General features: G+C 43.6%; 1 protein-coding gene across 7 annotated transcripts in view; it reads left to right on the top strand.

Annotated features, from left to right (window-relative positions):
* Positions 1-12041, top strand: part of SLC29A4 (solute carrier family 29 member 4) — a 47895-nt gene that overhangs the window by 15910 nt on the left and 19944 nt on the right. For 5 of the 7 annotated variants that reach the window (XM_084819190.1, XM_084819186.1, XM_084819191.1 and 2 more), the window contains 4 exons: positions 3696-3827; positions 4419-4532; positions 6542-6670; positions 8358-8432. In XM_084819190.1, coding sequence (XP_084675316.1) covers positions 3696-3827; positions 4419-4532; positions 6542-6670; positions 8358-8432 — 450 coding nt within the window. The remainder of the gene's footprint in view (positions 1-3695; positions 3828-4418; positions 4533-6541; positions 6671-8357; positions 8433-12041) is intronic. The other 2 variants (XM_084819188.1, XM_084819189.1) reach the window with 1 other exon arrangement.

Here is a 12041-nt window from a genome sequence, read left to right on the forward strand (position 1 = left end):
CCACACACACTTCCTTCAGGGCAGGTATGTCTCCCTGGAAAATAATTGTCCTTATTTTGTCCCTGGTTTTGCCTTTAGGGGATACTTTGCTAAAGTTCTGTTTGTGTAATTTGTTAGCATTATCATGTTCCAGGGTTCTTCAGCTCAACCTTGGCCGAGCTTGTCTTTTAGGATAACTATTATCAATATTACACAGAGACAAACTCGTTTTGCTAGGTATGCTCTAGCATGGGCTTCCCATCATTGTGTTGAATGACTCTGGAGTGATCTCTACCAAAAAAAGTCTAGTGTTTGCACAGTTTCTATTAGTCCTCTATCCAGTACCTCCACCCCTTAATCTCTCTGCATATTTGTTGGCCTTTTCTTGCTCCGTACTATGCTATTTGGCTACATCGTACAACAAAGATCTGGTATTTGAGCACCTCCTGGGTATCAGCTGAAAGGTTGCAATTTGCCGAATGGAATTTAATCAGACTGGTATTTATTGTGCAGTGTGCATCATCCCTGCAGGCGCTAGATACCCTGCAAAAGCCTGCCATTTCCAAACATTAATGCCAGCATTTTAAAAATTAAAGCTAAAAGGGGTGGTTAAATCCCTCCTTTTCAGTCCAGAATGAGGAAGCGGTGGTTAATTGCTGCTCCTTAACATTTTCCAGTTTTATCCATGTATGCAAATTGACAGCGCATGAACAGAGTTTTTAAAAAATATCTCTGCTTCCATTTTGCCTGCCCTATTTGTACCTTCTTTGGGTTTTTATACATTTGTACCTTCTTTGGGTTTTTATACATTTTATACACATTTACTTGAGAGAAACCACATTGAACAGAGTGGGAGGTATTTGTGGTACGGCTGCAGTGCATAGTAAAAAAATCAGCTAATCAATTAAAAACCTGTTGGCTGGTTTTAAATGGTCCCCCAAAGAACTGAGGTCATCTGGAACATGTTGGATGCTGAAATAGTTGCCTAGAGCAGGGGTATGTAAAAGGTAGATTGGGTGTACTGGTAGATCTCTGGGTCATTTGCATTAGATCAGCATGGGTTTCAGACTCCCAGTGGTTTAATAATAGCAATAACCCAATGGCTTCTCCCCACTTCTGCCCCACAATACTCCTAAATTAGGCTGCAGAACTAGAAGAAAGCTTAGGGACAGGGAACCAGGAGTGGATTTTTGTGTGATTGGACTCTGTATATTAAACACAGGGTAGCTCTGTATCTCCTAGTGCTGCCTGAAAATATTTGCTACTTAATAAGCATGGGACAGCTCTGGATCCCCTAGTCTGGCCTGAAAACACTTGCTGCTTTTTAAGCACAGGGCAGCTTTGGATCTTCTAGTGCTGCCTGAAAACACTTGCTGCTTTTTAAGCACAGGGCAGCTCTGGATCCCCTAATGTGGCCTGAAAATACTTGCTTCTTAATTATTAAGCACAGGATAACTTTGTATCACTAGGGATGGGTGGTGATTTGTTTTAAACAGTGACATTGCCAGAATGGGTAATTACCTGATGTGGTATATGAGTGTGTCGATCTTGTAATATTTGGCTGTATTATGGATAGAGTGCTATTTCCCCAAAAGGTTCTTTGGCTTGGAATGTTGAACGAGATTCTCGTGATCAACAGGCAGCCCAAGTCAGCTGCTTTCTAAGTACCCTCATAGGAATTATTTAACGTTAGCGGCTTCCTATATGTCAAACTCTAGTTGATCGTTGTGAACTGTGGATTTAGAATCATAGAATAGTAGGGGTGGATATACCACATATCATATACTGTATACCACATCAGGTAATATCAGGTTGAATATACCATATCAGGTTGGATATACCATATACCACATCAGGTAATTACCCATTTTGCCCAACAAAATGGGCAAGTTGTTTACAAAACAATGCCACACTTAATGAACAAACAAATAAGTCGCCTTTATACATTTAGTTGCCATTCCAAGTTTGAAAATCTCATGTACACGATGATTTGCATGTTGTTTATAGCAACCAATCTTGCAGGATGGCAACAAATTAAACCACGTTTTGTGCTCTGAGATTAAAAAACAAGCCATACGTTTGAAACTCCCTTTTTCACTTGCACTATGCTGTTTTGCAAATTTTGGCAGTCACACTCGGATCAGACATCCTCACATTAGGTAGCTGCCAGTGATCGTGCAAGGGTTGTATCTGCGTTCACTCAGAATTCAGTCTAGGAAAGGAAGGGTTTCTCCTGTGCAAGCACCAAGTCATTGCTGACTCCTAGAGGGATGCCGCTTTCGCTGGCGTTTTCATGGCAGACTATAGTGGGGTGGTTTGCCATGGCCTTCCCCAGTCGTGACTACTTTTCCCCCAGCGAGCTGGGTACTCATTTTACCGACCTCGGAAGGATGGAAGGCTGAGTCAACCTGAGCCGGCTACCTGGGACTCAGCTTCTGCTGGGATCGAACTCAGGTCGTGGGGAGAGTTTCGGTTCCAATACTGCCACCTACCACTCTGCAATCCACAATTCCATGCGGAGTGGGGGGACGGCAATGTGAGAATGTGCCAATGTTATAAATCAGGAGACAATGCTTGGAAAACAGATGAGCTTTTCCCAACATTCGTTGAGCGAGCTTATAAATACTGAGTCAATTCCAAACCAAGGGGAGCTTGCCTATCACTAGTTTTAAATGTGTACATAGCCTAGCACGCTATTAGGCGCTCCAGGAATAACAATAAAATTTAGCCACTGTAGCACAGTGGGTAGTGTGTTAAACAGAGACTCTGGAGATCCGGGTTCTAGGCCCCACTCAGCCATGAAGCTCATTGGGTGACTTGAGGCCAATAAATGACTCTCAGCCTAACCATGCACCCATGGCCCCATTGGAGTCCTCCAGGAAAAGAGCCTTCAGGGTGGTGGCCCCCTTCCTATGGAGCTTCCTGCTGTTGGAGGTCAGGCAGGCACCAACATTGTGTTCCTTTCAGCACCTCCTGCAGGCAGTGTTATTTTGAGAGGCCATCCTCGAGTGACCAGCTGCGGGTTATTAAATTTGGCCTTATTGGAATTTGTCTTTTTTAAAACATTTAAACTGTTTTAACTGGGTGTTTTATTCTTTTATCTTGCTGTTTACCACTCTGAACTCTTTTGATGTGGAGCAGTATATAAATATTTTAAATAAATAAGTAAATTTGGAAAGCTCAGAATAGACATGATAAGACTAGCAAAAAAAAAAATTCTTGGCAATTCATACACGCAGAAACATCACCGGGGATGACGTCCTGCCTGTGCTAACTGTTTTCAGTGATGTGGCCCCTGAAAAAGTCTGTTTCCTACATACAATGCCTTTTTCTCTTACCGTTCTTTTGGGACTTCTAATAACAAACCGGGGAGATGAGAATTAGTTCAGTCTTAGATTAGATCTGGTGTAATAAAAGGGAGTTTGTGTAATGTGTCCACATAAGAAAACACAGGGTTGTTGTGAGGGTAAAATGGAGAGGAGGACGCTCATATAAGCTGCCTTGGTTTCCTGGTAAGAGGAAAAAAGGCAGGATATAAATGTGATAATTTAATTATAATAACTGTATAATAATGTGTTATTAATAATAAAATGGCTAAAAGCTCTTGGTCCTTGATAAACACAGAGATTCTCTGGGTCACTGCCTAAAGGGATGCTCCATCCCATCACCTTGATTGAAACCCTTACTTCTGCTTGCTCTCTCCTTTTGGGCTGCAGTCTGTGAGGAACCCGAGCCCCAGGATCGCTACCATGGGATTTACTTTGCTATGCTACTAGCAGGAGTTGGGTTCCTCTTGCCATACAACAGCTTTATTACTGATGTGGACTATCTTCATCACAAGTACCCAGGTATAATTTCTCAATATTTTAAAACCCCAAAGATGTAGGTTTAGCCTCTTTTGCTAGACCCCGTCATTCTGGCTCAGGTCATTCACCACTCCTTTAAAACTTACGAAACTAAAGCCATTAAAACTAGGCATAGTATCTGAATATATATAGGGGGGGGGGGAGAGAGAGAGAGGTGTAAAGCAGCTCAACAGCAAAGCAACAAGGAGGCCCCAGATTCACCACGGTCAGTCTTAAGTTAAAATATATAAGAAAGATAGATAGACAAACAATAGAGTAATTTCAAAGTATATTTACTGCTAAACGTTTCAGCTTCCGTCTTCATCAGTAGCTGGGATGTGAAATGGATAGCAAGAGCATTCCTGCATTGCAGCCTGCCACTCTTGGTATCCATGTAACATCACAGCTACTGATGAGGGTGGAAGCCGAAAGGTTTAGCTCCAAATATATTACGAAATCCCTCTGTTGTTAGACTATATTGGATCAACAGAGAAAAAAGTTGCACCAAAGGAATTTAGAGCATGCAACGTCCCTATCAGGCTACCTCCTTTGTCTGCCTCCAGCCTCATTCTTCTTCTCTGTGCCCTGCTGCAGGGACCTCTATCGTGTTTGATATGAGCCTTACGTACATCTTGGTCGCCTTGGTTGCTGTCATCCTCAACAACGCCCTGGTAGAAATGCTCAGTCTCCACACCAGGATTGCTGTTGGTAAGTCCAGTATCCTGCTGCCTCCCTCTCCACTCTGGCTTTGGTCATGTCTATTGGAGACATGGTTGTTCAGAACATCATGATCACTGCTAACGTTATGAACATCTTTCCACACCTTTCTGTCATTTCTCTTCATCTTCCTTAAAATATGTAGGTCTCATGAAAGATACAGACTGTCCTTCCTCAACATGGTGTCCTCCAGATGTTTCAGGTTACAAGCCAGCATGACCAGTGGTTAGGGATTGTGACAGAACTGGAGGTCACGGGAGCTCCTTTATGCAGCAACTCCCTGCTTCCATAGCATGGCCTTCTTAGTGTTTCTGAGTGGTTCGGTCACATGGGGAGAGAACACCCTCTCCCTGGGCTTGGTCAGAATCCTCAATCACATACTTCCTATCCAAGTTAGAAGAAGAAAAATACATTTATTATCAGAAAGGCTTTTACAGAGACAGAAGAACAAGAGAGGGTACATTTAAACAGAAAACAAACCTAAGCCTTTAGCCATCTAATCTGCACAGACTCCATACGTACTCTGGTTTTCAGCAAAGGACAGTTACATGGTGCTGATTAGCTGACTGCTGTGTCATTGAAAAAGTTCCCACCTCCAGTTCTCAGAGCAGGGGTGTGTACATTGTGGATTAGCTGGTCCTTGCGTCCATCACACAACTTTCTTCCCCCACACTGTTCCTTTTGGAATAGGGCCGTGCACAGTTCTGTTTGGTTGGCGCTGGTCTCAATCCCTTTCCTGGAGCGTTTTTAAAGTGTAAAAAAATAATGGGGGAAATGCACAGGATTAAAAACAAGCGCTGAACAGATGTTTGAGCAAATAAAATTGCAGAACAAAGCAATGAAGATAAGAGTTAAGATAAGAGACCTGAAGATAAGAGTTCGGGATAGAAGCTGGAGAGAGAGTTGCATCCAGAAGTTGTATGTGTGTCATTACAACTGGTTTTGAAATGTGTTCTCCAGAAAAGCACTCCTGGTGTTTATGTAGTGGCCTTTTTGACACCAGGTGAAACCGTTTTAATTTCCTAGGCAAGTTTAAAAATTGTGTTAGTGCATTTTTATATCTTTGAACTGCTGCTGGCTTTTATCTTGGTTTTATTTTGGTTTTAAGCTTATGGTTTTTTAATATTTTGTTTTATTGTGTTATTGTATTTTATGGTTCAAAGCTTTATTTTGTGAACGGCCCAGAGAGCTTCGGCTAATGGAAAGTATAGAAATAAAATTTTAACTCTGTTATTTTAAACTTGTTACTGTGTTTTGCTGTATTTTAAATTTCTGCATTGCTGCAAGGCTTTATTTTATTTTTTGGTTGTACTTTTACACAGTAGTTTTAAACTTTTAAATTTTATATTGTATCTAATGGTATATTTTGTGTTTTTAATTGATTTGAACTGCCCAGAGAGCTTCAGCTATTGACTGGCATAGAAATGTAATTAATTATAGAGAGATGGTGTGGTGTGGTGTGGTGGCTGAGTGCTGGACGGGGAGTCGAGAGATCTGGGTTCTAGTCCCCAGTCAGCCATGAAGCTCCCTGGGTGACTTTGGGCCAGTCACAGACTCTCAGCCCAACCTACCTCACAGGGTTGTTGTGTGAGAATAAAATGGGGAAGAGGATCATGTTCTGGGTTCCTTGGAGGGGAAAAAGGTGGGATTTAAATACAATAATAAAATAAAATGGGGGGAAAAACCTGCCAACCTGTTGCTCAACATTTCTAAAATATGAAGTGTAAATGTAATTAATAAATACATAATAGTAAATAATGGAGACAGGACCTCCCTGGACTTGTTCCTCCTCTTCACCATGGCAACCTGCTTGTTCACCTGCCTCTCACTCTGGCCCACACAATGATAGTGGTGCGGAGGAGGAGGCACAGATCCTGCCGCCTGCTTGCCCATTGGCTTGCCTGCCGGGGAATGCTGCTTCTCCAAACAGCTTTCAGCCCCCGGCACCTCTTACTTAGGAATGAACAGTGTGTCCCCCCTTTGCCTCTTGTTTGCTGCAGGGTACTTCTTTGCACTGGGGCCCCTTCTCTTCGTTAGCATCTGCGATGTCTGGTTGGATCTTTTCCCCCAGCGGCAAGCCTATGCCATCAACCTCCTTGCAGTGGGTGTAGTGGCCTTCGGCTGCACAGGTATGTGTGGGGATGGGTACAGAGAGGGAAGACAGTCAACCCGGCTGTGGATATTCACCTTCGCTGGGAATGGAGCCTTCCCACCACCAATTTTATTTTTCTTTACCAGCCATCTGTCAGAGATGCTCTGACCTGGATTCCTGCCTTGAGCGGGGGGTTGGACTCGATGGTCTTATAGACCCCTTCCAACCCTACTATCCTACGATTCTATGATTCTATACAATTTCCAGAGGGTTAGCCATCTTCGGCTCCTGCAGCAAAAACAGCAAAGTGTCTTGTGGCACTTCAAAGACGAACAAATTTAGTGCACTATCTTATGCATGTTTAGACAGGAAAAACAGTCCTACAACTCCCAGCATTCCTCAGCCAGCATAGATATGCTGGCTGGGGAATACTGGGAGTTTTAGGACTTTTTTTTCTATCTAAACATGCATAGGATTGTGCCCTTATTGTGGCATAAGCTTTCATGGTCTATGTCTTTAAGGTGTTGCTTTTACCAGGAACTTTAGGAACTTATATACCCTGCTTTTCCACCTCCAAAATGGAAATGTCTGAAGTGGCACAGATACATTCCATTCCATGACTTGGAGCACTGCATACACAGCAGGGTAAACAGAGCCCTGCTGGATCATACCATCTGTGGGAAACAGATGGTATAATCCAGATAATTTATTTAAAGCCAAAAAACAAACAAACCCCAGAACAAGATCAGAAATAAGACAATCACTTCCCCAGGCTTACAATCTGAGGGCTTCTCCACACAGGGTCTTTTTATCCCTCAGTTTTACCAGGGCATCTGCTTCCGGGTTCTTTGTGGGATTAAGCTTGGCCCTTTATATGCACTTCCTCCCCACTTTTCCCCTTTACCTGCGAGTTCAATATGTTTCATTATACAGCCACTAGTTGTATAATGATGGCGCTGTAGTACACAGATGGCGCTGTAGTACACAGCTGATATATTGGATTAACGTTCCTTCTTGGATTAGCTCTGATCTTTTAAAAAGCAGGATAAAGGTAAAAAAAAGCACAGGGGACACCCTGGAGGTTGACAATGTCATGTAAAGGACCCGAAAACTTCCATGAGCAACCAGTCATGTTCTTATGTTCTTAATCATGAGCGTGCACTAAAAGTCTCTTGTAGGAATGCTCTAAGAAGCACAGCACAAAAGGAAAAGGGGATTGGGAGGGAAGGGGAGGAAGCAAACTCAGGCACTAGATTCTTAGGGCTCAATCCTATCCTTTCTGAAGTAGCACTCCAAATATTGTATGTTCTTCCGGTAGACGCCCAGGAGAGCAGAAGTGATGGAGGCAATCTATGCTTCCCCATCCTCCTTGTTTGTTTTCTCACTAGATGTGCTTTTGAGTGCCTCTAGTTGAGATGTCTCTTTTTAATCTAACCTTTTAAATGATGCAGTTTTAATGTTCTGACGTTTTACTGTTTGTAATGTTCTTGCGTTTCCAATTGTTTCAGTTTAAATTGTTGCATTTTAGCTTTTTAGCAAATGAGGTATATAAATGTTCATAAGAAATAAGCAGGGCTGGATTGAGCCCAGACTGAATGCAAGAATACGTTTGTTTTTGAATGCAAACGAATCCCCAAAATAATTGTGGAATTCTAAGTCGAGCTTGCTGATCGTGGCGTAATCACTGCCCTTCTTCCTTTCTTATCTCTGCCTCCCCTTTGAAGTGCAGCAATCCAGTTTCTATGGCTACACTGGGATGTTGCCGAAGCGGTACACCCAGGGAGTGATGACCGGCGAGAGTGAGTACTGCCTTAAACCCATTCACTCAGAGCCAGGGTACACATTACACCAGGAGATCTGTAACTGATCTCCTGGTTATTATTATTTTTCTTACATGTAGCTGCAGGGAGGGCTGCCATCTTGACCAGGAAAACAGCACAGGCAATGTAGAGATGGAATTCTTACCTCCATGCCATTTTCCTGATCTAAACCACCCCCCAGCCTGCTATGAGAGCCAGTGTGGTGTAGTGGCTAGAGTGTTGGACTGGGAGCTGGGAGATCCGGGTTCTAGTCCCCACTCAGCCATGGAAGCTCCCTGGGTGACTTTGGGCCAGTCACAGACTCTCAGCCCAACGTACCTCACAGGGTTGTTGTTGTGAGGATAAAATGGAGAGGAGGAGGATAATGTAAGCCAACTTGGGTTCCGTGCAAGAGGAAAAAAGGTGGGATATAAATGCAATAAATAAATAAGGGAAAATACAAATGGCTGGGAGAAAATAGCAGTTTGGGTGGGGGCAATTTAGATCAGGAAAATGGCATGGCGAGAAAGAGTTGAACATTCCACTCTGTGGTGCTTCCCTGGCAGTGGTAGGGATGTACAGATTTTGTTTAATCCATTCCATGTGTCTTTCCCAGATTGTCAGGCAGTTTTCATTCCATCATCCTCTCATTGACAAAAATGTTTCCCCTTCAGGAAAGTACGCAAGAATGTGAGAGTTTATGTCTCTTTCACTGGTATGCAATATTTTGCGTATTTTTATTCAGCATACAGTCAATGAGCAGAGTATGCAAAAAGAGTGCTTCACAGCAGAGTCTGAAGAGAGACTAGAGTTGTATAAAATATTGGATTTTTGTTTTAAATGGCACATATATGCGTGCGTATTTTCTGGTATGACTAAATTTACATACAGTTCCAGAAAGTTTTACAAAATGTTCCTTGCGACTCAGAAGATGCCACTGTAGAATGGGGGGGTCAAATTAATAGAAATCTGAAGTCATCTGAATCCGTTTCGGATTTCTGACTTGGATTCCTGCATTGAGCAGGGGGTTGGACTCGATAGCCTTGTAGGCCCCTTCCAACCCTACTATTCTATGATTCTCTGATTATCTGACATCTCTAGGCAGTGGTATGTAATTTTTAAAATTGGGAACATACATTTCTGCAGATCAGTCACAGTTCCTTCGGGGTAGCATGTAGTTTGGTCCTCAGAGCTTGCTGTGCCACACGTATCAACGATGTACATTGGTCACAAATTGAACGCTGCCATGTACAGGGTGTAGCAGTGAAGGCCTGGCCAATTAGGCAGCGTACCATAGAGATCCAAATAGGGTAAGTGGTTCCTCCCCACTGTGATCCTGCTCAGCAAATGGTGGCTTTCAGTTGAGAACCAGTAGACTGGGATTTCTGTCACCTTAGTGTTTTCTTAGCTCTACGCCAGGGGTGTTGAACCGCTTTCATCCTAAGGAAGGGCTGAATTAAATTTCAGGGAAGCTCTCGGGGGACCCATTCCTGTGGTGGGTGGGACCAAGGTTCCAAAAAATATCAGTGTATTTTAGCTTAATGCTCTGACTGCCAGAAACGCCCCCCTAGGAGAGGCATTTCAGTCTTTTAGAATAGGGAAAAACGTGCACAAAAGCTGGGAAACCAGCAGACAAGTAGCAGTTGGAGGTGGGACCAGGGGAAGAAGGCGTGCTCATCTGGGGAACCCCAAAAGCCAGATCGGGCCGCATTTTGCCTGAGGTTCAACACCACCGCTCTTTGTGATAACCAGCACATGCAGATTAACTAACTGCTGGCCAGCTAGCTTTTGTCATCTTATCTTGAAGAGAATCATCAGGTGACCTGTTGATTTGTTGATTTGGCTGGATCATGGGAACCAGAATCCATCCTGACACTGTGTTCTTGGGGAAGATGCATTCAGTATGCCAGATGGCCTTAGCAGAGTCTGAGTAGTCCAGATGGACTTTTTCTGGAAGAATCCTGAGCAAGGTAATGGATTCCTGCTGGCCTCAGCTCACAAATCTTTCCTGAAAAATGCTATTTTCAGTTTTAGCATGCCATTTTCTTTATATGCTCTTCCACAGGACTCATTCCAGGACAAATGACATGAAGGAAAATATTACCTCAGAAGACAGGCAGAAATTCTCAGTTCAGTATGAGGAAGCCCTGACTTTAAAAAAAAACAAACTCGTTCAAAAGTCTGATTCATATCTGATATTATTCTTGTGTGGATGTAGGAAAATTAATGTGTGAGGACAGATGCTGACTGACTCACGGAAGTCTCGAAATTGGTGGGGTACTTCCACGGTATTTAGAAAGCTGGAATTTCGCACACACAAAGAGTGCCTCCACACAGAGGGCCCCTAAATGCTAACAGTCTAAGGGTGCAATCCTATGCATGTTTAGACAGACCAAAGCCCTACAACTCCCAGCATTCCCCAGCCAGCTTTGGTCTGTCTAAACATGCATAGGATTGCACCCTAAATACATCGTGCTGCTATTCCATCTTTCCCTCCTTAATGGATTTTCTGTGGTTAAAAAAAAGATGGGACAAGTGGTGTAAAAAGGTAGAAGGATCGTTGCTTGTGGTGTTTAGACTCATCCTACTTCCACCTTTGGTCAACAGGTTTGGGGGCTGATTAACCCCCCCCCCAAATCCTGTTCGAGCAGAGGCAAACAGCAGAACAAGAGAAATATGGAAGTACTACACCCCATGGTGGGAAATGCTGCCTCCCCTCTATCCTGCTTTTCAAACCTCCTTAAATCATTGACAGTCTCCAGCCCCAATCCCACACTTTTATTTGACATGGAGACTAATCTCCATGCCCAAGGGGGAAGGTATTGTGTGAAGGACTGTCCGTTTTCACCTGCATGCTGGCTCAGCCCTTCAACACCTGATACAGAAGAGGCCGTTTACAAGATGGTGCCGCTTCTGTTTTATCAGCTTCCCTAATGTATGTTAGCTTTCTACTAATCAGAGTCAACAGCCATCGGCTCCAACGACAGGCATTGCATTCTGTAGTGCTTAGGCAGAGTGGGTGGGGCAGATGGTACCAAGTGGTGGCCCTGCTCACCGGCCAGTTGCTTACTGGCATAGGGGTGAACGGCTGACAGCTGGGGCCCTGTCGGTAATACTCTGCCTGGCACACTCGTGGACCTTAAGTGGAGATGTTCTGCTGGCTGCTAATGTTGGCCTGGTGTCAGAGGGAGAGAGAAACCCATTAATACAGCAGACATGTGGGCCAAAAGGAACAGCCCTCGCCATGTTCTTATGCGATGGGCAGCATTTCGTGTGGGTTCCTTTATCGTTTTCCCTTTCATTCAGCTCTATTCATCGTTGATCCCCTTTCTCGAGGTTTATTATTTATTTATTTACTTACAATATTTATATACCGCTCCACATCAAAGATCTCAGAGTGGTGAACAACAAGATAAAAGAATAAAACCCATAATTAAAACAATTAATTATGGTTTAGATTATGAACTCCAAGGTTTAGATTATAAACTCCAGGCAAAGCAAGCTGCCTTATACGAGGGGTGGTTCTAGACGAACGGCTCCTAGCCAAGGCCAGTGTCAAAAGTAGGCATGGTTGGGCACCTGCCAAGGGCCCACACCCCAGCAGGGGCC

The sequence above is a fragment of the Heloderma suspectum genome, chromosome 12 (assembly GCF_057233095.1).
Source record: "Heloderma suspectum isolate Gila_16-S chromosome 12, 16-S_ref, whole genome shotgun sequence".
NCBI lineage: Eukaryota > Metazoa > Chordata > Lepidosauria > Squamata > Helodermatidae > Heloderma > Heloderma suspectum.